The following is a 25,689-nucleotide window of genomic DNA, read 5'->3' as shown; positions in this document are numbered from 1 at the left end:
CCTTTGCCTGCACCCGAATCTGAAAAACTTTCACTTTTTCATAATCAAATGACTGCATGCTGTATAAGCTACCGTTTTCAGAGTTAATGTAGACATATGAGGAAACAGATGAGTCTTGCACTTTGGAATCTAAAATCGAATAGAATATTTTTGCATTATCCCCTAAATCTGAATCGGAAGCAGTTACTGAACCTAAAATAGTCCCCGGAGAGTTATTTTCTTTTACATACAGCATATAGGACGACTGGGAGAATAACGGTGAGTTGTCATTAACATCTAGAACACTAACAGTTATTGTTTTTTTGGCGGTTAGTGGCGGTGATCCAGAATCCGATGCTATTATTTCAACGTTATATTCTGGAAACCGTTCGCGATCTAAAGTGGAATCGGTGACTAGAGCATAATGTTTTGAAAAAGGTTTTAATCTAAACGGGTATCCCGAAAGCACTCTCAAAGTAACCTTTCCATTATCAACAGAATCTAAATCTTTTGCCGTAATTAAAGCAACTACTGTCTCCATAGGGGCATCTTCTCTGATTGGACTCGGCAAAGACTTTAACACGATCTCTGGGAAATTATCATTAACGTCGAGGATCTCAACTCGAACTGTGCATTCGTTTTCCATTGCGGGCGTGCCTTTGTCAGATGCACGAATATCAAATTTAAATGAAGTCGTTTCTTCAAAGTCTAGTTCCTTTTTTAAGGTAATTTCACCAGTAAGTGGATTTATACTAAATGTATCAAGAATGTGCTCAGATGTTCGTGAACCAAATGAAAACACAATATCAGCATTTAAACCTTCATCTAAATCTATTGCTCTAACGACTCCTATTGGTGTGCCCTTCGGTGTATTTTCATTAACTGAAATTTCATAAACCGTGGCATTAAACATAGGAAAATTATCATTTATGTCTATAACCTGCACATTTATATGCGTTGATCCAGATGCAGCTGGAATGCCCCCGTCTACAGCCGTGAGTATAAGCTTATGAAGCGAATTTTTCTCCCGGTCCAGAGCCTTCTCCAGAATGAGCTCGGGAACTTTCGTTCCATCATTGTGAGTAATGACGTTCAAACTGAAATATTCGTTTTTATTTAAACTATATGATCGCAATGAATTGGAACCCACGTCAGGGTCCTGAGCGGTTTCCACTTTGAATCGTGTACCTGGTATCATGGATTCTGCGATTTTTAAAACATTTTCCTTTGTGTGAAAATGTGGGATATTGTCATTGATATCCTGTATCTCGATCTCCACACGAAACAGCTGTAAAGGATTTTCAATAATTATTTCCAAAGGTAACAAACAGCTCGTGCTTTGTCCACATAAATCCTCTCTGTCGATTCGTTCACTCACCGCCAGCTCACCTTTACCCAGATCCACACTGAAATACAGTTTCCCAGCCTCTGAATCAATTCTCAGCTTACGGTTAGTAATTTCCGCAAGTTCCAAACCCAGGTCCTTCGCTAGATTTCCAAACACGGTACCCACATTCAGCTCCTCGGGAATGCTGTACCGAATCTGGCCGTCTATTGTACTCCACAAGAGGGATGAAAGCAACCACCACACAGCTTGGCATCCCCGGATTTTTCTCCACGTCCTGGTTCCCATATCTAATACACTTGGAATTTCCACAAACCCTTTTGATCGAAGTACATGGTAAGTAAACCAATATCAATTAAAAATGATATATGTATTTATATCAGTTCACTGTTTTACGTAAGACCTCCATTTAGGCACTGCGACCGTGCGTTCACGAGCATCGTCTGCTCCAGCTCAGAGCAGTGTAATGGTTACGTTGCTGTGAATAGGGGAGGGAGTAGATCTCTTTGTACGATGTGATTTTCTATTGGTGGACAAGGAGCGCAGAGATATCCAATCATGTGCCCCTTGAGTTTAACGTGTGTCTCACAGTACAGTGCAATGAAAAAACCTCGGTTACAAGATCGGTAGTATTTTTCACCTTGTAAAATAAAACAAACATATTTTTAATAATCTTCATTATTATCAATCACAACAACAGTAATACTACTACTGCTACTACTACTACTAATAATAATAATGATAATAATAATAATAATAATAATAATAATAATAATAAATAATAATATAATAATATAATAATAATCATAATAATAATAAATAATAATAATGTGAAGTAAAGAGCTCTCAACTGTACCGCAGTACAACTCTTAAAACTGACTAGATTACGCAATACCAGTTCAAAAAACACTGCACCAATAATACAGGATACATTTATGGGTAAAAACTGAAGAATTGTACTCAGTAGAGGGTTTAAGAAACGAGAGCAAGACTTCATACGCAAACCGCTGTTAGTCTGTCTTAACAAACCATTCCAAAATCCTCACGTGACCATCGACGCAAGATCAGACAGTAGACTGGATTGTCTTCTACTGTGAAAGTAATTAATGCTTTTAAAAAGCCAGAGGAGCATCAGCTATTACAAAGAGTTTGACGATAATAACTGTAATCTCTTTAACAATTCTTTTTATCAACCATTAATGGTGAATGCAGACCAATTTAATTAAAATGTATAGGAGAAATATCACGAATCCAAGTACCATAAATATTTTTAATCAAGTGCTAAAAATTAATAAACACACGAAAATGATGAAGTGACTCTTTTATATAAGCAAATTTCACTTTAAGTTTAGGACAACTTTGGATATTTTTACAAATCATAATGTGACACCATGTTTAGAAAACGTAGCTCCTGGAAAGGAAATAGGGAAATAAAATACAATTGCCGATTTACAAACACTGAGATACCATTTCTGTTACTGACTGGAACATGGAACTCCTTCATGTACACTATACGGTAAAAATTATGTGGTTACCAGCTTGTCTGACATCTGATTCCAAACCCAGTGGTATTAATAGGCAGTCACTCTGCCCCTTTTTGCTGTAATAGCCTATACAACTGCCATTCAGGTTGGGTATTGATAAGGTGTTATCAGGTCCCTTTCTGTGAGCTTATTTGACCTACAAGTCTGGGCCTGAACTCACTCCCAGCCATCACCATTTCAGAATCACGTCATTTGTGATTAACCAGGGCTGCGCTGGCAGAGCAGGAATTTGGCAAGCCAGCTTGTTGTGAAGATGGCATCTTATGATGGTGTGAAGCTGAAAGTCACTGACCTCTTCTGTATGACCACCGATTCTGCTGCACGTTTGCTGCTGCAGATTGCGTGGCAGTGTGCTTATATACCTGTGTCAGCAGTGAGTGTAGTTTGTTCACCTAAATCCGCTAATTAAGAGAGGTACCAATTAACTTTTAGTCTTATAGTGTAATTCAAAAAATTTGAAATGTCAAACTGGAGACAATCTCGGGAAATAGTACACACAAAAGATACTTATATATTGACCAGAAATATTGATTGAATATACCCAACTGCTCACCTGTTGGCTCTCGAAAGTCCAGGCGCTGTCTGGTAAAGATGCGTCAATTACATTTACCATCTCTTTAAAATCCATTGTGCTGCTGGGTTTAATGAGGGTGAGATCACTGAACTCTGACATTGGAGAGAGACACGACCTGAAGGACTGGCTCTGAGACAGCATGTCCCCTCCCAGGACCTCCACGTACTTAATAGGACCATCAGTGTTCAGCTGGATGTGCAGGTTTCTGTTCTTGTGATCGTCTGGGTCGCCCTGTCTCATACAGCAACATGTCCGCCTTCTGCCGTTTCGGACGCACTTTACTGTCAGTATTACAAACGTCAACAAAGATACGGCAGAAATGGACGCCAGTGCGATGATCAAATAAAAGGTGATTTTGCCGTCTTTGTTTGTTGGTTCGTGTTGTTCATGTTGTAAATCCAAGATGGGCTCTTGAAACCCGTCTTCTAACGATACGCCAACTGTCACTGTTGTAGATTGCATTGGCTCGCCATTGTCCTTTATCTCTATCAGCAATCTGTGAGAGGAGTCATCCTGATCTGAAACTGCACGTTTAGTCCGGACCTCCCCTGTATAAAGATTCACACTAAACAAAGACGCATCTGTAGCCTCCACCAACTTATAAGAAATCCAGGCGTTGTGGCCCGAATCAGCGTCCACTGCTGTTACCTTGGTAACTAGGTGTCCCGCTTTAGCTGATCTGGGTATGGTTTGTCGGGAAGCAGATCCCATAATAGATGATGGATAAATTACTACAGGTGCATTATCATTCTGGTCTAAGATGAAAACGTGGACAGTGGCATTACTGGTCAGAGACGGAGAACCTTGATCCTTTGCCTGCACCCGAATCTGAAAAACTTTCACTTTTTCATAATCAAATGACTGCATGCTGTATAAGCTACCGTTTTCAGAGTTAATGTAGACATATGAGGAAACAGATGAGTCTTGCACTTTGGAATCTAAAATCGAATAGAATATTTTTGCATTATCCCCTAAATCTGAATCGGAAGCAGTTACTGAACCTAAAATAGTCCCTGGAGAGTTATTTTCTTTTACATACAGCATATAGGACGACTGGGAGAATAACGGTGAGTTGTCATTAACATCTAGAACACTAACAGATATTGTTTTTTTGGTCGTTAGAGGCGAGGAACCAGAGTCCGATGCTATTAATTCAACGTCATATTCCGGAAACTTTTCGCGATCTAAGCTGGAATCAGTAATCAGAGCATAAAGATTTGAGAATGAGGGTTTCAATTTAAAAGGATATCCCGACGACATGTTTAATGTAACCTTTCCGTTGTCAGCAGAATCTAAATCCTTTGCACTAATCAAAGCAACTACTGTTCCGACAGGCGCATCTTCTCTTATTGGGCTGGGTAAAGACTTCAAAATAATCTCAGGAAAGTTATCGTTAACATCGAGGATGTCCACTCGAACTGTGCAGTGGCTTTCCATTGACGGATTGCCTTTGTCAGACGCACGGATGTCAAAACTGAATGAAGTGGTTTCCTCGTAATCTATAGTGTTATTCAGCGCTATCTCGCCGGTAAGGTGGTTTATGCTGAACATGTTTCGTATTTGCTCTGACGTTCGGGGATTTAATGAATATGCAATATCACTGTTCAGTCCTTCGTCGATATCTACAGCTTTTACGGTTCCAATAATGGTACCTTTCGGTGTATTTTCACTTAATGAAATGTCATAAACGGCATTGTCAAAGAGCGGAGCATTATCATTATTGTCCAGGACCTGGATGGTTATATGGGTTGATCCCGATGTGGCTGGACTGCCCCCGTCTATGGCTGTAAGAATAAGCTTATGAATTGATATTTTTTCTCTGTCTAGAGCCTTTTCTAAAACAAGTTCGGGAACCTTTACTCCATCTTTATGAGTTATTATGTTCAGTGAAAAATGTTCATTTTTATTTAGGACATAGGTTCGTAATGAATTTGACCCGACGTCAGGATCCTGAGCGGTTTCCAATGGGAATCGCGCTCCAGGCATGGTCGATTCCGGAATATTTAAAATATTTTCATCTGTGTGGAAATGTGGGACATTGTCATTGATATCCTGTATCTCGATATCAACACGGTACACCTGTAAAGGATTTTCAATGATAATTTCCAAAGGTAACAAACAGCTCGTGCTTTGTCCGCATAAATCCTCTCTGTCGATTCGTTCACTCACCGCCAGCTCACCTTTGCCCAGATCAACACTGAAATACTGTTTCCCAGCCTCTGAAACAATTCGCAGCTTACGGTTATAAATCTCTGTGAGTTCCAAACCCAGGTCCTTCGCTAGATTTCCAACAACGGTGCTGATGGTCAGCTCCTCGGGAATGCTGTACCGAATCTGGCCGTCTATTGTACTCCACAAGAGGGATAAAAGCATCCACATCAGAGCTTGATATCCCCGGATTTTTCTCCACGTTCTGGCTCCCATATCTAAAATATTTGTAATTTCCACAAAGACTTTTGGTCAATATACATGGCATCTAAGCCAAGAAAAAAAATACTAATGAAATGATTATCGATTTAACATTTTAGGTAAAGATTACGGTTAAACGACGGTGTAAAGCGAGAATCATTTCTTCCGTTTCTCATCTCTTCCATTTCTGAGCACAGTAATGGTTACGATGCTGCCGAAGGGGAGGGAGTAGATCTCTTTGTACTGTTCTCGTTTCTATTGGTGCACAGCGAAGCAGAGGAGTACCCAATAACAGGCTATCTCCATTTAAAGCTACAACGCCATAAAAAGGAACCACCACTGAAAAAAGTATAATGGTATAGCACAATACAGACAGGACCTACTATATGTACTATTATTGACACGCATAGTGAATAGTTACTATTGTCCAGTATGCAAAATCTATTGATTGGTAGGGAACTTCCAATAATTGTTTTACGTGACACCTAATTACTAGAAACAGAGACCGAGACCTACAGGGTTTAGTAATATTTTTTTACCATTAGCTTTTTGTTTTCCTGAAAACTTATTTAAGTTTTAATAATTATTTATGTAGGGCTATTATATAAGAAAACTGACAAAATACTATATGAACATTTGAAATGTATATAATTCGACAAGTTTAACGCACTAAACAAGGTGAAGAAGTTTAAAAAGGTAGTAGGCTATGTTAAACATTGGGATGATCTCATTGGGCAGTCAAGGGAACAAAGCGTATGTGTATTAAGATAAACCTTATTCGTAAACAGGCATTAAACAGTCGAAAACAGTCTCACGTTTAACGAATGTATTATGATGACATGTGGGTGTTTTCATCGGGAGATGCATGGATACAATAACACGAAAACGCTATAAATAATGCATAGTGAATGAAGGGAAACATAAATGTCCAAAATGGCAATTAATATTTCAAACAAACGAGGCCATGATCAAAAAATGTCAAAATCATAGACAAGACGCTCACCTGTTGGCTCTCGAAAGTCCAGGCGCTGTCTGGTAAAGATGCGTCAATTACATTTACCATCTCTTTAAAATCCATTGTGCTGCTGGGTTTAATGAGGGTGAGATCACTGAACTCTGACATTGGAGAGAGGCACGACCTGAAGGACTGGCTCTGAGACAGCATGTCCCCTCCCAGGACCTCCACGTACTTAATAGGACCATCAGTGTTCAGCTGGATGTGCAGGTTTCTGTTCTTGTGATCGTCTGGGTCGCCCCGTCTCATACAGCAACATGTCCGCCTTCTGCCGTTTCGGACGCACTTTACTGTCAGTATTACAAACGTCAACAAAGATACGGCAGAAATGGACGCCAGTGCGATGATCAAATAAAAGGTGATTTTGCCGTCTTTGTTTGTTGGTTCGTGTTGTTCATGTTGTAAATCCAAGATGGGCTCTTGAAACCCGTCTTCTAACGATATACCAACTGTCACTGTTGTGGATTGTATTGGCTCGCCATTGTCCTTTATCTCTATCAGCAATCTGTGAGAGGAGTCATCCTGATCTGAAACTGCACGTTTAGTCCGGACCTCCCCTGTATAAAGATTCACACTAAACAAAGATGCGTCTGTAGCCTCCACCAACTTATAAGAAATCCAGGCGTTGTGGCCCGAATCAGCGTCCACTGCTGTTACCTTGGTAACTAGGTGTCCCGCTTTAGCTGATCTGGGCAACTTTTGATGGGAGGTAGATCCCATTATGACAGAGGGATAAATCACATTGGGGACATTGTCGTTCTCATCCAGGATAAAAACATGAACAGTAACGTTGCTACTCAGAGATGGAGACCCTTGGTCTTTCGCCTGGACCAGGATCTTAAATACCTTCAGTTTTTCATAGTCAAATGACTGCATGCTGTAAATGCTGCCGTTATCCGCGTTGATATAAACATACGAGGACACAGATAAGTCTTGCACTTTTGAATCCAGGACTGAGTACGAAATTTTGGCATTATCACCTATGTCTAAATCAGAAGCGGACACAGAGCATACGATCATTCCTGAAGGGCCGTTTTCTTTTAAATAGACTGTGTATGACGGTTGTGAAAAAACGGGTGGGTTGTCATTGACATCTGAAATAGCTACCTTCACAGTTTTTATACTAGACAAGGCTACTGGGCCCGAATCACTTGCAACTATGTCTATGCTATATTCTGCGAAAGATTCCCGATCTAAAGGACCATTGGTTATTAATGCGTAGTGATTTGAAACAGAGGGACTTAACTGAAATAGGGAATTTGGTATCACGCTTAACTTTACTTTCCCATTTTCCCCGGAATCCGAGTCTTTCGCACTAATCAATGCAATTACCGTTCCCACAGCAGAGTCCTCTGCTACTGGACTGGTCAGTGAGGTCACGGTAATCTCGGGGATATTGTCGTTAAGATCCAAAATCTCCACCTGAACACTGCAATGTCCTTCCATTTCTGGATTTCCTTTATCTTTAGCGAGAACGTCAAATTTAAGCACGTTTGTTTGCTCGTAGTCAATCTGCCCTTTTACGGTGATCTCACCTGTCTGCGAGTTAATGTCAAGTAATGAAGTCACTTCATGGGGCGTTTGATCACCGAACAAATACCCCACTTCACCGTTAAGACCGTCGTCCACATCTGTCGCATGCACTTGCAGAACCTTACTACCTGGTACCGTATTCTCATTCAGTACCGCTTCGTAAGAAGCCTTTTCAAAACGCGGCGCGTTATCATTAATATCAATAACCGTAATTGTAATTTGCGAGGTTCCGGATTGCGCTGGATTTCCTCCGTCAAAAGCTGTTAAAACAAGCTTGTGAACAGGTTCATCCTCTCGGTCAAGAGATTTTTCAAGAACGAGTTCAGGAATTTTCGTTCCATCTTTATGGGATTTAACATTCAATTTAAAATGTTCATTTTTACTAACGCTATAGGATCGCAACGAATTTGCGCCTACATCAGCATCTCGTGCATTTTCTAAAATAAATTTTGCTCCCGGAGAAACTAATTCACTAATTTTCAAAATTCGTTCAGCGGCTGAAAAGCTAGGAACATTATCATTGATATCTTGTATTTCAATTTCTATAGGGAAAAGCTGCAATGGGTTTTCAATTACGACTTCAAATGGTAAAAGACAAGGGACGCTTTGTTCGCACAAAACCTCCCTGTCGATTCTTCCTCTTACCGCCAGCTCACCTTTTCCTAAATCTATGTTGAAGTACTGCTTACCAGCGTCTGAGGCGATCCGCAGCTTGCGGTCATACATCTCCCGAACATCCAAACCCAGATCTTTAGCTAAATTCCCAACGACTGAACCCACTTTGAGCTCCTCCGGAATGGTGTAACGAACCTGTCCGTCTGTTGTACTCCACAAGGGGAAAAAAAGCAACCACCAGAGCCACTGCCTTCGGTACACTGGATTCCTCATTGTTCCTTGATCAGACAATTTTCACGCACATTTTTTCTCCAAAAAAATGTAATATTCCAAGCTACCAAGTAATCGGGTAATATTATAGTATTGGCACATATTACAGAGCTGTTTCCTGCCTTCAGGTCTACACATCTTAGAATTACCGTTCTCTGCCTATGGTGTGTCTACGCATATGTGTGTGTGGGGGGAGTCGATCTCCTACCACAGCCATGCTTGTTATTGGTGCAGAGCTCCTAGCAAACTTGACCAATCACAGCTCTGCAGTAATGTACAAAAAAACAGTGTGTCTGACGCTATGTTCATCACTATAAAATGTAATTCATGTCAGAATATGATTCAATATAGGTCAAAACTTCCGTATTGTATCACATAACATGCACAGCAAATATAATAATATCAATGACTATTATTATTCTGTATTATTGATATATGCAGTATATATTACATAAAATAATAACAACAGTATTATTTAAATATATATATTTTAAAATTAATTTAAAGTGAAATTATAAAATTAAATATTAATTTAATGTTCAATAATAATGAAGTTATAAATCAATTCAATAATGAGGATATCTCATTATTATTATCATTATTATTATTATTATTATTATTAATAGTAGTAGTAGGCCTAATAATAATAACATGTTATTATTATAATAATTATTATTTTCCTTCTTATTCTTCTTCTTCTTATTATTGAATGAGCAATTTGGATGATCAGTTATGGGCAATTTCATATTGTTAATATGCATTATAAAAGATTGCTTGCTAGCACTCAATAGTCACATTTTTTTTGTGTAACTGTACACTTAGATGTTGTTGTGCCGTCATGTGGCAGGAAGAGGGAAGCGCAGTCTACGAGCGCTCTCTCAGTACGTAGCATCATTTTCTCTTTACCAGACCGCTGAGCTCTTAATACGGCGTGGGAGGGGTACGAAAAGCCAAGCGCAGAGGCACATACACACAGACGCTTCTTTGTCATCTAACGATCGTATTAATGTTTTTAAACGTTACGACAGCACATACAATAATAAGTAATATTATGGCGTTTGAATAAATATTAAATCACGAATCATGAAACTCGCAGTTTTATTCCGTATTTTATCACGCAGATACACAGCCAATCAAATCAATGAATACCATTCCGTCTACCTAGCAACAGACTAACCAATGTCGCAGCAGTAAGATTAAGCACGGATCAGCAGCATAATATTTTTAAAAAGTCATAAATGCTACAACGATTTGCAGGCATAATCTGACCGAGTGAAAGCAATCGTCACATTCTGATTTTAAAGGGTTTCAGCACCACGGCGGTGAACAGCGCCACACAGGGGGCTCGCGCACGCTGCTACAAGAGGAAGCCTGCGTGGCCACGTGCCAGATTCCACAGGCGCAGTTATAAATAAACATACAGCACGAGCCGCCGCCCAGGGAATCACATGACTTGCATCTGCGAATGAAGCAGCCACGTGCGACATTTAATCATTGCCAATTTTTACGCAGATTGAATACATGGGAATCAGGTTTGCCAGCTAGAAACCAGAACATAAAGGGTATTCATCAGTTACGGGTATCGTGTGTAAACAAAATTCTTTACTTATTTTTTGTCACTGACATAATTTTAGCTAAATATTATGCATATATTTCTTATGGTATTCATTGGTAATATACCCTTTAGCATGACGAAGAGTTGTGAGAATTATTATTATAAATATATTGCAACTACTACTTTTAAATCTTTTAACAAAAAAACGAAATCTGAATGCAGTATGGTTCAGTTAAATGAAACACACAACATAAAGAGACAGATACATATCACTTAAAACTGTTTTTATATGGAGAAATGTATGCAAAAGAGGTACCAACTTTGGTCAGCTGGCTGGAGTGATATTTTCAATTCGAGACAAGTCTGAACACACATGCACACGCTCTTACATGTATGTAACAGTTTTATTACCTTGTTAATATTCTTTCGGGTTTGCAAAGTACCCAAGCACGTTTGATGTAACTTTTTTTGGATTTGTAATTGAATAATATAGATTTGCTGTAAGATTTCTCACCTGAGCATGACAGTGTGAGTGTCACACAGATGTGTAAGAGTTGGCAACCCTTATGCAATGAGTTGAGTTCTTGAAAACTGTGTGACTTTATAAACTGGTCAGAACATCAAAAAATAACTATTATAAGCAAGCCTACAATGAAACAGCAATATGAAGCAAATAATCCTTAGATGTTTGCCAGTACAGCTGAGGGTGCTGTCCATGCTGTGGTATCCTTACCTACTGTTGCACCAGTTTTTATTGCATTTGTTCATTTACCTGAGGCTTTTATCCAAAAGCGTTGATGATGAAGAATAAGTAGATAAGATGTCCTGGTCCTCATTTCACTCAGAATGTGGTTTAGCATTATATATGAATTTACAATTTTACTTCTAGTCAGTAATTTCCCCATGCATGCTAGATAAGGCACCACTTATTAGTGCAGGACAGGAGGATAAGCCAGTGAAACATTAGCATTTAGGAGAGATCAGATGATCACTTACTGGAAAAACATACTGATATATGTGAAAATCCAAGTTACTCAGACATATAGATACATTTTTAGATTTATAGTTAGGATAAATGTCGGTTGTTTTTTGTGTTGGTTGTGATAATGAAAATAATGCTATTATTTAGCTTGCATTCCTGCTTACTACCCTCCTCTCCTGCACGTCAAATGTGTTTTTGTTTGTACATGTTGCACCGCTCTCTGGATGCCTTGAAAGACAAACCCAAAATGCGTCTTTTTCAACAAGCACTGAACAAATCAGAATAATTACAGAGTCAGCAAATCATTCAGTGCTGGAGAACTGTAACTAGCTGACAGATCTGCAGCAATGCAGAGGCCAGAAGATGAGCAAACTGTGCACTGTAAAGCAATTATCCTATAAATGTATTGGTTTAACTTGGATGTAGGACTGTGGATAAATCCCAGATTAAAGCACCATCTGAAGTAATATTGTCCTACCAACTCTCAGTGTTCCAGCTGCTTGTCCTGTTCAGGGTTACAGGCTATTGTCACACTGTATTTAAATGTATTGATTGACATAAAAAGGCATGTACTGAATTTATATTAGGTAAGTAGCAGGAAAATGGGGGGATGGATTAATAGGTCAATAAACTAATATTTTGTACTTGTACCATTGTCTTATCTATAAATTAGATGTGAAACAATGGGCTTGAAAGTTTTTTCTTTGATCTGATCTCTGACCTGTAATTTTGTACTTGATTTAACCTCAAATAGGGCCGGTGAATAATATATGTGACATAGGCGGCCGCCTAGGGCACCAACTTCTTAGGGGGGGCGATTTGCCAGCCAATTTCACTCTGCCACAGACAGAGGGCGCCAGCAGTGATGCTCGGCCAGCGCGCCACATAGGATAGGAGCAGTACTGCATACGTCTGCATTAATAACTCTGTATCTAATATCCTAGCCTGCATCTACGATAAGAAAACCTTGTTGAAATTCTCGTATTAGGTTTGACCCTTTTGTCCATGACTTATTTAGATATTGTGTAGGTAGTAAATAAAAAAAATATATTCTTACCTTCATGGGAGGCACATCAAAGGACAGCAGGGACACCATGGAAAAGGAAAACAGAAAAGTACCATTAAATATCTAAATTTATACAATATAGGACTGAAAAAACTGTCAATGCTTGAATCCCATCTGAACCTGCAAAGTACATGTCACTTCCAGTTCTGTAAAACTGTAATGATAAAGATGATGCATTAATAATGTAAGATGCTGTGCCGGAAAAGAACCATCAACAATGACCGTTGAGGCCTGTCACACCATCACGTGTAGCTAAGAATCACTTAGCTCTGCTGGACATAGTCCCAGCCGAGGGTCAGTCATCTGAGACCGAGACACGGGTATTCTGAGAAGAGGAGCAGCTAGCCTCAGTGCTGGAGGCAGATGTTGTGAAAATATGGGAGTATATTACAATATAAGGAATAAGGATGATCAGACAAGGAAAAATCAATCAAGTCAAGGGAAACATGCCAGTTAGTTTTAAAAAAGGGAGAGGTTAATTCCGCAAAGGGGCATTTAGTCTGTAAAAAATGCAGAAGTTAGTTTAAGCAAAGAAGCAGATATTCTTTGGAAAAGGTAGTCTGGATCAAAAGGATAGATATTGTGGGGAAAGGGGCTGATAGTCTAAGCAGAGGAGAGAACCAGCCAGTCCAGTCTCTCTGGATGAAGAGAGAAACAGTTTTGGTTTGACAGGCGCTGGAAGGTATAAAGCGGCAGGATTCCAGGGAAGCGCAGTGCCAGCAGCACAAGCTGAGAGAGGCTCAGGGCCGGAGCAGGAGGAAAACAAGTCCGCTGTGGAACTGCCATACAATACGTCACTTAGACGGCTGGTTAGAAAAGCAAAATAGCGAGAAGCTAAAGAGTGGATTAGCTAATGAGTGAGAGGAATGATTCTGGAAAATGTTTTACAGAAAAAGGTTCTTTTCAATCTGGAACATGGCAGCTGAGAACTGTAAAAAAAAAAGAAAAAGTTAAGACAACTTAAAATTTCAAGGCAACTTACTGCACTAGATTTTTGAGTTTTGAGGGCAACTCAAAATTCATAGCTTTTAAGAAAACCACCTATTGTTTTTGCCGAGTGATTATTTTTTGTTCAGATTATTTATCTTCCAGTTTCATGCTCCCTGGTCGCCCAGAGGAGGATGGGGTCCCCTTCTGAGTCTAGGTTCCTCTCAAAGTTTCTTCCTGCTAGAGGGAGTTTTTCCTTGCCACTGTTGCCTCAGGCTGGCTTGGTGGGGTTCTGGCCAGTAAAATGTAAAGTGCTTTGTGACGATTTTCTTCTTCTTCTTCTTCTTTTGTTCTTTAAAGAACTTTATAAATAAAAATGAATTTAATTGAATTGAACTGAATCTTTCATATCTACAAAAACTTCTAATTTTTAGTTTTGCATACTAAGAATTCCTAACAACAAAAGTTGTTCCAACCTATTGTGTTTTCTCAAGATTTAACTTGCATATGTGTAAAGACTTAAAAGTTTGAGTTTAGCATACTAAGGCCTTTCCCAGTGCAGTGCCTGATGTGCTGGGCTGGGCTTAAACTGGTAATCTTTGGGTCGGAGGCACAGAGGTTTAACCCACTGAGCTACATGCTGCCCCCCCCTGGACTTGGATGCCGCCAAAACTCTGAACCGTTTATAAAACTGTAAACAGTGTTTTTGTGTTGGCACCTTATTCAGCTTATGTTCTATATGCTTGAGCATGTGGCTCTGTGAGCTGAGCCTCTCTACTCATGAATTAAAGGTTACCAGCCAGCATCAGCACATGTGGGGGCCCTTGAGCAAGGCCTGTGACCCCCAGCTCCCTATAACTACCACAACTGGCAGCTGCCCCCTGCAGTCATCGTCTGCTGTCATTCCGCACAGGGATCCTCAAAATGTGTCTGCTATTATTTATTGCTATCATGTTTAAAATAAACATGCTAATTGACTGTTTCGTTATCTTCATTTATAATAATTAGTTGGCACAGATTTTGAATTCTTAGCATGTTTAACTCAAATTTTAAAGTTCTTACACATATGAAAGATAAATCATTTGAGCAAAAGAGAATAAGTTGGCAAAACATTCTTATTATGTAAAACTGATAATCAGAAGTTTTTATAGATATGAAAGATAGATTACCTGAATAAAAAAATATCAATTGTCACAACAATAGGTGGTTTTTTTCAAAACTTAAAAGTTCGAGTCCTCAAAACTGAAAAATCTAGTGCAGAAGGTTGCCTTGAAATTTTAGGTTGTCTTAATTTTTTCTTTTTTACAGTGAGGGGAAAATAATCAACATACACACATTCTTCAATGATAACAAAGATGACTTTAATAATAGATGTTAGTATAGATTTAAAAATACAGTGGTTCAGACAATACATTTTTTTAAGGAAGGGAAGGTCTGAAATAAGTATGTCGCGTGATGAAGGCAGAATTTATACTTAATTGATACTTTTTTAATTCAATTCTCTTTTCCACTTCCCCCGTCTTGCTCTCCTCAAGAACAAGCGTGGCAGTGAAGGGCAGCCACACCTCTTTGGGGTTAAGGGCCCCTAAGAGCTGCAAACATGGCAGGGCCAGGCTGAAACCAGGAACCATCTGATCATAGAGGCTTAGCCCACTGAGCCACACGCTGCCCCAAACCACACCAAGTAGTAGCATCTATCAGACACTTAAGCACTACATTTTCAAACAAACAATACAGGCCAATTTACTCCTCTTTTCTACAACATACATGTTCTTATTCTGAGCAACCGTGCAGACATGGCAGGGCAGAGGGGTCACTTAGAGCGGCTGGTGTTTGTGTCTGGTGCTGTGTGACCTGCTTTATGATTGTGTGCTTCTGCGTGTCTGTTCCCACACTTTATATGTGTGAAGCTACTGAAATACTCAGCTGCTCTATTTCTGGAGGATCATTCTGTGGCATCACTGTGCATTAACACTGAAATGTGTCGATATTATTGCACTGGGATATTATATTCTGCATAGCAACCAAGTTCCAGGTAGATTGTTTATGGAGCTGCAGGAGAATCAGAAGATTCTGGTAGGAGGATGAATGAGCTCACATGCTTTTTCCATGATATGCAAAACTCTACTTGGACAACTTCACAGTTCGGGAAATAATTTCCACCTCTTTAGTATAATGACCACAATAATATAAATTTTTAATATTAATAGTGAGCACATCCCAATAATGAATTACTCAATCAATTAAATTTGATTATATAGCACTCTTAAAAGGAAAATTCAAAATGCATTTTGATTGCAATCTGATTTTCCAGAGGGAATAAAAAAATAAAAAAGACATGCATGCAATACGCTAAAAACATCCTGGATTGGTCAAATGCCTACTGACATGCATTTAGAAAATACTCATACTGCTTCAGAATGTAAACACTGACACTGTTCACTGAAGTGGATGGAGAGAAAAATAATAATATAAAAGCAGTGTTATAAATTATTGTAAATGACCCCAAACATCTGCTGCCGGAACATTCCTAGGGGAGCATCGTGGTAACAGCGGTAATACGGATTGTGATTCGTCACTTGGTCCCGCAGTGTGTGGATATTCGGCTCGAAAGGGCTGCAGTGGCAGTCAGTCCTGAGCGCAACAGAATCTGCTGCAGTCATAGTGTCCAGTAGGATTTTAATTCAGGTCGAATACTTCAATTTAGGATAATAACTGTTAAAAATTGTGTAATTTCATAAAACAAATCATGTGATGCAACAAATGAATAACAATGCTATTTGTTTTTTGTCGTGATAGTGATGTAGATTACTGTACATATCCATAATTGTGTAAAAAAGATGCAAGCATTTAAAGCGGATAAACAGGCAGACCATGACAGACACACACAAACAGACACATACACACCCTGATTCCCAGGCCTTCCATTATAAATATAAGACTCACACCCTGTAGAAGTGCTGCACCCCTCCCCCCACTAAATGTACAGGCAGCTGCAGGCTACGGGCAAAGCCATCAGCATCCGACAGGGGCTGCATTCTGCTTTTCCAATCCGTTATATCATATTCCTCACAGATATATGCAGCATTTCATTCAGCCCCTACTTGCACCTCCCCCCGTTGTTCTAAAAATGGTACCGCCTCTAGAGTGAGTCAGACAGTTTCCACGGTAACACATCCCACCTTCTGTCCTATGAGCTAACGAGAAAAAGAGACGAGCTGCCTGACAAAGAAAAAAAAAAAAACAAGCATCAGAAACCAGTGGAAGCAGAGAGTCCAGGGACTAATACCAGATGCAATCCAATAATCTTCTTCAGAGACACGACACAGCTAGGGAAGGAGGAGAGAGAGATAATGGGTGGGATGGGGCGAGAAAATAGGCCAGGCTTGAGGTTGGGAAAAGGGAACAGAGAGGCTTTAGACAGGCAGGAAAGATACAGAAGGCAGGGAGCAGATACTGGAAGCACCACAAACTCAGACCATGACCCAGGGATAGAAAATGTAGCAGTACTGATACAAGCATAATTCACCCAGGAGGTAAAAGCACTGTGGTGCTGTGGAGAGCTGCCCCCAAATAAGAGGAGCAGTTGGACAAAGCAGTTCCCTTGTGTGATTTCGTATGCGCATGAGAAAAAGAGAGGAATAATTTCCATGGCCCTTTATACAAACAGTCCAATTTCCATCTATAAGCTTCTGCTTTCAAAGCTGCAGGAATGACAGAGGTATTAGCAGTCTGCACATCTGTAAGCGCAGTGTCACGTGTACACAAATAGAATGAAGAGCAAGTTATTCCCTCACAATTAAATGGAGGGAGGTATTAGCAGTCTGCATGTCTGTAAGCGCAGTGTCACGTGTACACAAATAGAATGAAGAGCAAATTATTCCCTCCTTACCCGGAGGGTTCAATTATTCACTCAAGCACACCCAAAAATTCAAGCAATCCATAATTTTTGCTCACTCACCCAAACACACACAGGAGTGGGTGTCCACACTTCCATGACACCAAAGATGACGTGTAATTCACTCATCATTCCCATGTTCTCCAAGTCCTTGTGCCCATCACTTACAAAATGTACCAGTTTCAGGAAGTTTACCCGTTGATGCCAAACTAAACAAACAAGCTCTATTTTCCGCAGGACTCAGTAAAAACTCACTAACACTCACTTCGGTTTCTAGAACATGTCCCAGCTGATTTAACTTTTGTCATCTTAAGTCCACTAAAAGCTAAAGATGAAAAACATACCAATAGGTATCCTGGAATCGTTAAACGCTGTAAGTTGGCTAACAGGTAAAATAACTCACTGTACCACTGACGAGCATTTACACACTTTTTCTTTAACACAGACACAGAAACACTCTTTGTAACACACTCTTAAACATCCTGCTTTTCTTGTTTGCAAGATCTATCAAATATGGCCAATTAATTAGTTACCTGATGAACAATAATTCCAGAACACACACATTCCAGGTGATCCAATCGCTGTTCACTTTTAACAGTAAATGATAAATTCTTAAGGTGTGGAGAGCAGGGAGGATTGTAATGCTGGAGAGAAGGTGGGTCTTTCTCAAGACCAAGAACACAAAGACTGGTTGTACTTGTGGTCTTGGCAAGACCGGTCTTGCTAACATGCCTCTCAAGAACAAACTTGGGGAGCAATGAATCATGGGATTGGTTTCGTTTGGCGACAATGCAACCAAGGTGTCCTTGATATTTGGGGCAGAGTGTTTGGGGAATTTTACACAAGAACACAAGCATGGTCAAGCATGCATGTTGAGAAGCACCCACTGTCTGCTGGCCTCACTTTAGAAGTAAACAGATAGTTTCAGTGGAGGATCAGCTTGCTGCTCTGCTCTGCAGGGTGTTTGAGCATAAGGAGTGCAGATTGCTGCAGGTGGAGCAGAAACAGTACAGGACATCGTTACAGTGCGGTTTACTGCAGATCTGGTAGAACACGGCGGTGACTAATGTTTCACTGAAGCCCAGTGCTGACTGAGTAAAAAAAGGAAATGGAAAGTGCTACAGTGTTAGAAGTGCAGGTCACTGCAGGCCAGAAAAATGGCAGCATGTCAGCATTGGCTAGGGCTGCAGCCTGACACTGTCTAAAAGACAAGGAAATAGCGTAGAAGAATCAGTGAATAAGGTAAAGTGAATTCAGAAATCAGTATTACACCTAATAGGAGGCCCAATGCACAACACCTTTCTGTCAGCTCACACCCACTCATCAACACTGAGTGGCTATATACAGACACACGGATATATGAGTAAAATATATAATAAAAAACATGCAGGTCAGTGTATTTGATCTATAATATGCTACATACAAAAAAAATCACCCCTGCAATGGTCAAAAATGCAACTTCACATAACCATTGCAAGACAGCTTCAAGCATTACACTTAGCAGCAGATACAATTTTCAGCAGGCTGTGTTTTCATTGCCTTTTGCGGTAATAAAAACAACACACATGCTTGATATAAATGTATTGTCAGAGTTCGGGTTGGCGACGGGCAGGTAAGTGGGCAGGAGGCAGGGAAAGACAAGGCAGGCAGGCGGAATACGGGGAAAACTGGGGACTTATTAAGGGAAGAAGGCTACGGGCAGAACAGATCAACAGTACTAACATCTAACATCAATGACGGACACTGGACTGGACAAGACATGGACTGATATAGAACAGACAAGTCAAAATAACCAGGGACAGCTGGGCACACATGGATAATCGGGGGCGTGGCACAGGCGAGGATCGCATGAGCCGGGCGTGACAGGTATAGCTCTTTAAAGTAACTGTCAAGGTGGTGGGATGGACTCTCCTGTTCACACACACCAGGCAACAACTGTGCTTTATTTCCACAAAATGTTCAAAGGCACAGCCAAACACAGGGCCTCAACTCTCTCATAAAAATGGTAAAATGTGTACCTTTGCTTGTCACTGGCACTGTACCCTTGTCAGTGTAGCCTTTTAGGTACAGAAATGCAACAAAGCAAAGGCACAAATTTTTACCCTTTATTCTGGGAGTGCACTGCAGAATGAGAGGAATAGGAATGTAACACATACTGGGAAACACTGAGACTGCAGCATTTGTAGTGACTTGAAGATAAAGCTGTACATGGTATATTATAGATGGCACAGTATGTTAAAGACAACAGCGACCAGCAAGACACCAGACAGCTCATTTGTGGCCTGAGTGAGACTTTTCACTATTTTTCCTTTCTTATGAAAATATAAAGATACTTATAATGCTCCCAAAATATAATAATTCAAAAATAAATATTTACAAAAATAATATTGCAAAATCTGCACAGCAAAAGAAAAACAAGCAGGCTGTACGCTTAAAGTTTCCATACAAATTACTGACTCCGGCTATGTCCTTGTTGCTGCCTGGGCACAGTGTTCAGAAATCAGACAGCACCAGCTATGAAGAAGGACAGCCCCCTCCCCCCTGGAGCCAAGCATCACCAAAATAATCAGATAAGTAAACAAAAACAGAAGCACATGCTTATCCCCAGCACAACATTCTTTTATATCAAAAAATACGTTGATATATTTTTTTACAAAAAATCACAGTCCAGCACATTAAACTAATATTTTACGATACAATGTTAAACACTAATCCCCCAGATTATGTTTTGTTGTTACAATGTTGCGATTACAGCAGTAACACATACTGAAGTATGACTGCCTCCATCTGGATGAAGTAACTGTTTTATGGACACTAGTATGTGAGTATGGATGAACTTGTAAAAACAAAGCTGTTATTTAATGACTAAGCTATTATAATCAGACTCCCTTTTTAAGACGTGGTATAGATGAGTGGAAATATACTGTCATGGTTTTGGGTGCAGGTGTTGTGATAATTCAAAAATATGACCTTAATATAGACAACCCTGTCTGTTTCTTCTCCAAGAACTTCAACCACCATCAGATCACCTACAGCACCATCGAAAGAGAAGCACCTGCGCTGTTATGAGCCATTCAACACCTCGAACCGTACATTACATTCAGTTCAGAACCTGTCCTATTGTACACAGACCACAAACCACTTGTTTTTTTTTGCATCGTATGTCCAATACTAATCAAAGGCTCATGCATTGCTGTTTGATCTGTCAAAGTTTGAAGATAGTTCATAAGAAGGGCTCAGAAAATGTTGTTGCAGATTCACTATCTTGTCACCTTTAAAAACAAAGCTATATAGAGCTTTCCTCTTAAGGGTGGGGGTTCTACGACCCCCCAGGTGCAGGTCACTCTGTCTATTGGGTGGATGTTTTCTTGGGTCTGTTTCTGGCTCTGCCCACTATTATATTTCAAACCTCCTCATTCTGATAGGCCGGTTTCTGCTTCCATCACTTCCTTTATAAGGCCTGTCCAGACAAGAACAAGCAGGCCGTTGCTTTGGAATTTGTTGTACTTGTTGTGTTGCCATATATTCTGATTACTTATCGGTCTGCTGATACTCATTATGCTTGACCCCTGTTGCTGTTGGACTGTTGATTTAGTTTAGCCCTTCTTGGATTTGGTTACTTTGGATCAAGGGCGTCAGAAGCATTTTGAATGTGGAGGGGACACACTGGCATATAACTAATATTTTATGTTAAACGTGATGGGGACACGTCCCCCTCGGTTTTAATGGGGCCGATGCCCATGCTTTGCATTATTGTTTTTGTAAATAGCCTGTAAAAATCTGTAAATATTGTGTTCATTGTGAGCAGCTGGGGAAGTATGAATGTGATGCAGTTTTATTTTGATTAAGCTTTCTCACTGTTCAGGGTTAGTTAGAGAGATAGGTAAGTTTGGTGTACTTTTCTTTTCATTTGGATTAGGTAAAGGAGTACCTTTTTTGCTAGTTAAAGGTGTTTAGTTTGTTATTTTGGCCTGGCTGGCTCCTGAAATTGTTCCCTCCACTAATAAAATCACTAGTGTGAACAAAGTAGTGGTTCACTACTTGGCCCTGCTTGGCTTAACTATCTCCTGCCACAGGAGTGAGTAACTGATGCTACTCAAAGAACTGTTAAGATTGTTTGTGTACTTTATTACAACGACATGGATCGCAGATGCAGGTTTTCGGATGCTGCACTATGCTTCGATAGGGTAGGTCAGCTGTCTCCTTACCCACTACAGCCAGGTGCCCCCTTACCTCACTTTCTGTGTTATAGGGCTTCAGGTACAGGCAGTGCATAGCACCCACAGCAGCAGGAGATGTGTCAACCAAATCACATTTTAGCAAAACACAAAGATCATTTAGATCAAACTGAAGTGAAATATACAGTCATGCCTGTATCTACCACTGAGGACACCGAGGGCAAGTCCTGAGTATTTATTCTGCAGCTCCAATAAGCACAATCCATTACGGGGCACACCGAGGAAGGGCTAACACTACTGACATTATGCCTTGCATACAGGACTGTGCAAAAGTCTTAGGCAGCCAAAGACAATGATGCTTAAATGATCTTTATGTTCATGTAAAACTGTGCTGTTCTGCTAAAGTGTGTTAGCTTAGCCATTTCAAAACCTCTGGTAAAGTCACCCCAGTATTTCCAGCAACCATACAATGCACCCATGTATTTAGTACTCGACCACTAGCACACCTCATACAGCTAATTAATATCTCACTGACTTCTTTAACTTAGTTAAGCACTTAAATGAGCTGATGGTGAAATGTAATAAATACTGTGAATAGAATGGCTGGGTGCCCCTGAGGAGAGGTTGGGAACTGAAGCGGTGTTCTGGGTTCATCTAACCATCCAACTGAGTATCAGTAACTTTCTGGAGAACAGAGAAAAAAATTACTAGTTCTTATTGTGTTGCTCTTAAATTTCATGTTCTAATGTTAAATTGTGTTTTTTGTTCTGAGCAAATATACACTGAGTTCACAGATAAACAGCTTTAAACACTTCCTTTGACTGCCTTTTGCACAGTGCTGTAAATCTTATAAACTACAAAACAAACATGCTAAGAGTTTCCCGTACATTTTCAGACCCAGAGAGGAATGACATTATACACAAACATACACTCAAACAAATGCTTTACAGAAAGAGTCTGGCTTTATCATCCACAAATGCTGTATCCATTTTGCACCAGCCAGCACATGTGTGCAATTTACGCAATATGTAACATTATGTTATTCTGGAGGCTATTCAAACCACCATTCCAATATAAGCGAACAAAAATAGAAAAGGATATGAACCAGTTCTTTGTGCTGCTTGGACTGAGACTTGAGGTCTATTTTAATTTAAATCTGAGCCAAACTCTACTGCCAGTATTATATTCCCCACATTTAGATGAAGTATAAGGAATTGTGTAAAATAATTCAAAAGAGCAGCACATGAGATATTGCTATTAAAATTGTTTTTAGGATTGTTATTACAGTAAGATTATATAATGATAGTGATGTGTATCTCATCTATGCATTCACCCAGTACACAGTTGCAGGGAGGAGAAGTTAGTGGAGGATCAGAGAAAGAAAAGCAGTGGGGTGCAGGAAGCACAGAGGACCATGCCTGTCTGCTGTGGAAAGATGCAGCCATAACAGGGGAGAGCATGCAATGCACCCTCCCCATGTACTTAGCGCAATTTTAACCACCTCATCTGTAAATAAACAACAGTATAATTAATTTCTGTAACCACTTTCCCAGTTCAGGTTTGCAGGGGTCCGGAGCCTATGGCACAAGGCAGGAAACAACCCAGGATGGGGCACCAACCTATCACAGGGCACAAGGCAGGGAACAACCCAGAATGGGGCACCAACCCATCACAGGGCACAAGGCAGGAAACAACCCAGGATGGGGCACCAACCTATCACAGGGCACAAGGCAGGAAACAACCCAGAATGGAGCACCAACCCATCACAGGGCACAAGGCAGGGAACAACCCAGGATGGGGCACCAACCTATCACAGGGCACAAGGCAGGAAACAACCCAGAATGGGGCACCAACCCATCACAGGGCACAAGGCAGGAAACAACCCAGGATGGGGCACCATCCCATCACAGGGCACAAGGCAGGAAACAACCCAGAATGTGGCACCAACCTATCACAGGGCACAAAGCAGGAAACAACCCAGGATGGGGCACCAACCTATCACAGGGCTCAGTCACACACCAGTCACACAGACTGGTAACTCCCATCCACCACAGCATGTTTTTGTACTGTTGGGGGAAACAAGAGGACCTGGAGGAAACCCTATGACAACACAGGGAGAACATGCAAACTCCACACACATGTAGCCATGGCGGAGATTCGAACCCGGGTCCCAGAGGTGTGAGGCTAACTACGGCACTGCCAGGTCACCAAGCAACAGTCCGACTCACTGAACATGTGTTTCAAATGAAACACACTCATTTCATATAATAATAAATCAGTTTTTTTATGTTATTTGAATATCATTGTGTTGGTAGAGTGTCCTGAGGACACCTGTCAAGCTGCCTAACTGACCTGCGACTGCATACAGGTCAAGTGGTTGGGAGATGGAAAGAAATTGCTTACTGGTATCTTCTTGGACTGTGGGAGGAAATTAGAGTGGGGGGGGATAGCTGCACAACACAGACAGAACAGGAAGGCTGCACCCCCAGCCCTGGAGGTATAAGGTGACAGTGCTGCTCTCATGCTCTAAGAGCCATGAGAAAGCACTTGCTGGTATAACAGCACAGACAAACAGACAACAGCTGCTGAATGCTGGAAACTGCACAATGTGTTAGCAGCACTTCAGTGAAGCTGTCTCTGTGAGGAATTTACGTAAAAGGGAAACACGCCTGCCCAATATTTAGTAAAAAGTAATGTATAAATTAATTATTCAGTCAACCAATAACGTGCCAATATTGACAGCGAAAAACACTTCGCTAAATGTCCAGTAAACGTGCAGTGAGGGTAATCTGGCCAATGAGTGAGCTTCCTGCATCAGAGAGCATCTCTTAATTCCCTCCCCCACCCCATCATTCCTGTCTTTTACTGATAACTCCACATCTTCAATGAGTTCCACATTCACGACTCACATCTCGGCACCAGTAAAGAAGGTTAGCTCTCTTTGCTGTTTGCAATTGCTAGCCAAGTAAATGTGACACTGCAAGTATAAGAAGGCAGCTGAATTGTTCCTATATTGTTGTCTCACAGACATATATTGTATTAGCCTAAAACTGTTAAAATATATCACACACATGTCTGCTTGGGTAGATACGTAATCAGTGCTCTAGGACAGACGTACTGTGAAGCTGCAGTATGATCTTGCATTAATCTTAGCCTGTCCTTCGAAGGTGGTATAGATGCTTTGGGGGCATTAGCTGGTAAGAGATAAGCAGAGGTTTGCTGGACATATTTGAATGTATAATAGTTACATAAAGTTCCAATAACATTACAGTTTTTTTCCATTGCTAAGATACATTCTGCAATACCAAAGTCACTTTCTCAAAACACTTCACACAGTTGCCATAATATTAGCTTTTGTGGGCTAAACGATGAATCATTTCTCATTGCTTTCATACAAAATTCATTCAATGACTAAATGCTTCAAAATTCAGGGATCCCTTGCTCACTCAGAATCCACCACCATCAAAACCTTACATTTCTGGAGGCCCTTTTGCACATGCATACATACTGGTCCCAAAGATGTCAATCATACATAAAAGGCTGAATAACTACAATTTGCTACAATACTATCAATACCCCTCCAAAATATTTGTAAAACTGATATGATATAAATAAATGAAATGAAAGTTAACCCAAGCACAGGTGATTCCAGGTGATTACAGAATCAGATGTATTCCCAAGAGGTGCTACCCTAGATGTATCGCTAGAGAGGATGTCAGATGTGATGTGGATGAGAACATGTGGTAGGATCCTGAGGGCAGGATGGACTAGGATTAGTAGAACTACTACTATAGTTGTA

General features: G+C 40.4%; 2 protein-coding genes across 46 annotated transcripts in view; both read right to left on the bottom strand.

The window, feature by feature from the left end:
* LOC125750548 (protocadherin gamma-C5-like) overlaps positions 1-25,689 on the bottom strand; it is a 221,901-nt gene that overhangs the window by 35,453 nt on the left and 160,759 nt on the right. For 2 of the 45 annotated variants that reach the window (XM_049028498.1, XM_049028528.1), the window contains exon 1: positions 3,422-6,847. The exons of 37 other annotated variants lie outside the window; for them this stretch is intronic. In XM_049028498.1, the coding sequence (XP_048884455.1) occupies positions 3,422-5,866 (2,445 nt within the window). In that variant the 5' untranslated portion in view covers positions 5,867-6,847. Of the gene's footprint in view, positions 1-3,421; positions 6,848-11,224; positions 12,879-25,689 lie in introns of those variants that run through there. 6 more of the 45 variants (XM_049028499.1, XM_049028530.1, XM_049028500.1 and 3 more) reach the window with 4 other exon arrangements.
* The window catches only part of LOC125750553 (protocadherin gamma-A5-like), a 94,500-nt gene continuing 80,035 nt past the window's right edge, over positions 11,225-25,689 (bottom strand). Inside the window, exon 2 of the mRNA XM_049028574.1 lies at positions 11,225-12,873. Coding sequence (XP_048884531.1) covers positions 12,832-12,873 — 42 coding nt within the window. The 3' untranslated portion in view covers positions 11,225-12,831. The remainder of the gene's footprint in view (positions 12,874-25,689) is intronic.

This window comes from Brienomyrus brachyistius, chromosome 10, assembly GCF_023856365.1.
Source record: "Brienomyrus brachyistius isolate T26 chromosome 10, BBRACH_0.4, whole genome shotgun sequence".
NCBI lineage: Eukaryota > Metazoa > Chordata > Actinopteri > Osteoglossiformes > Mormyridae > Brienomyrus > Brienomyrus brachyistius.
The sequence above is the reverse complement of the archived record's forward strand: the minus strand, read 5'-3'. Positions and strand labels throughout refer to the sequence as shown.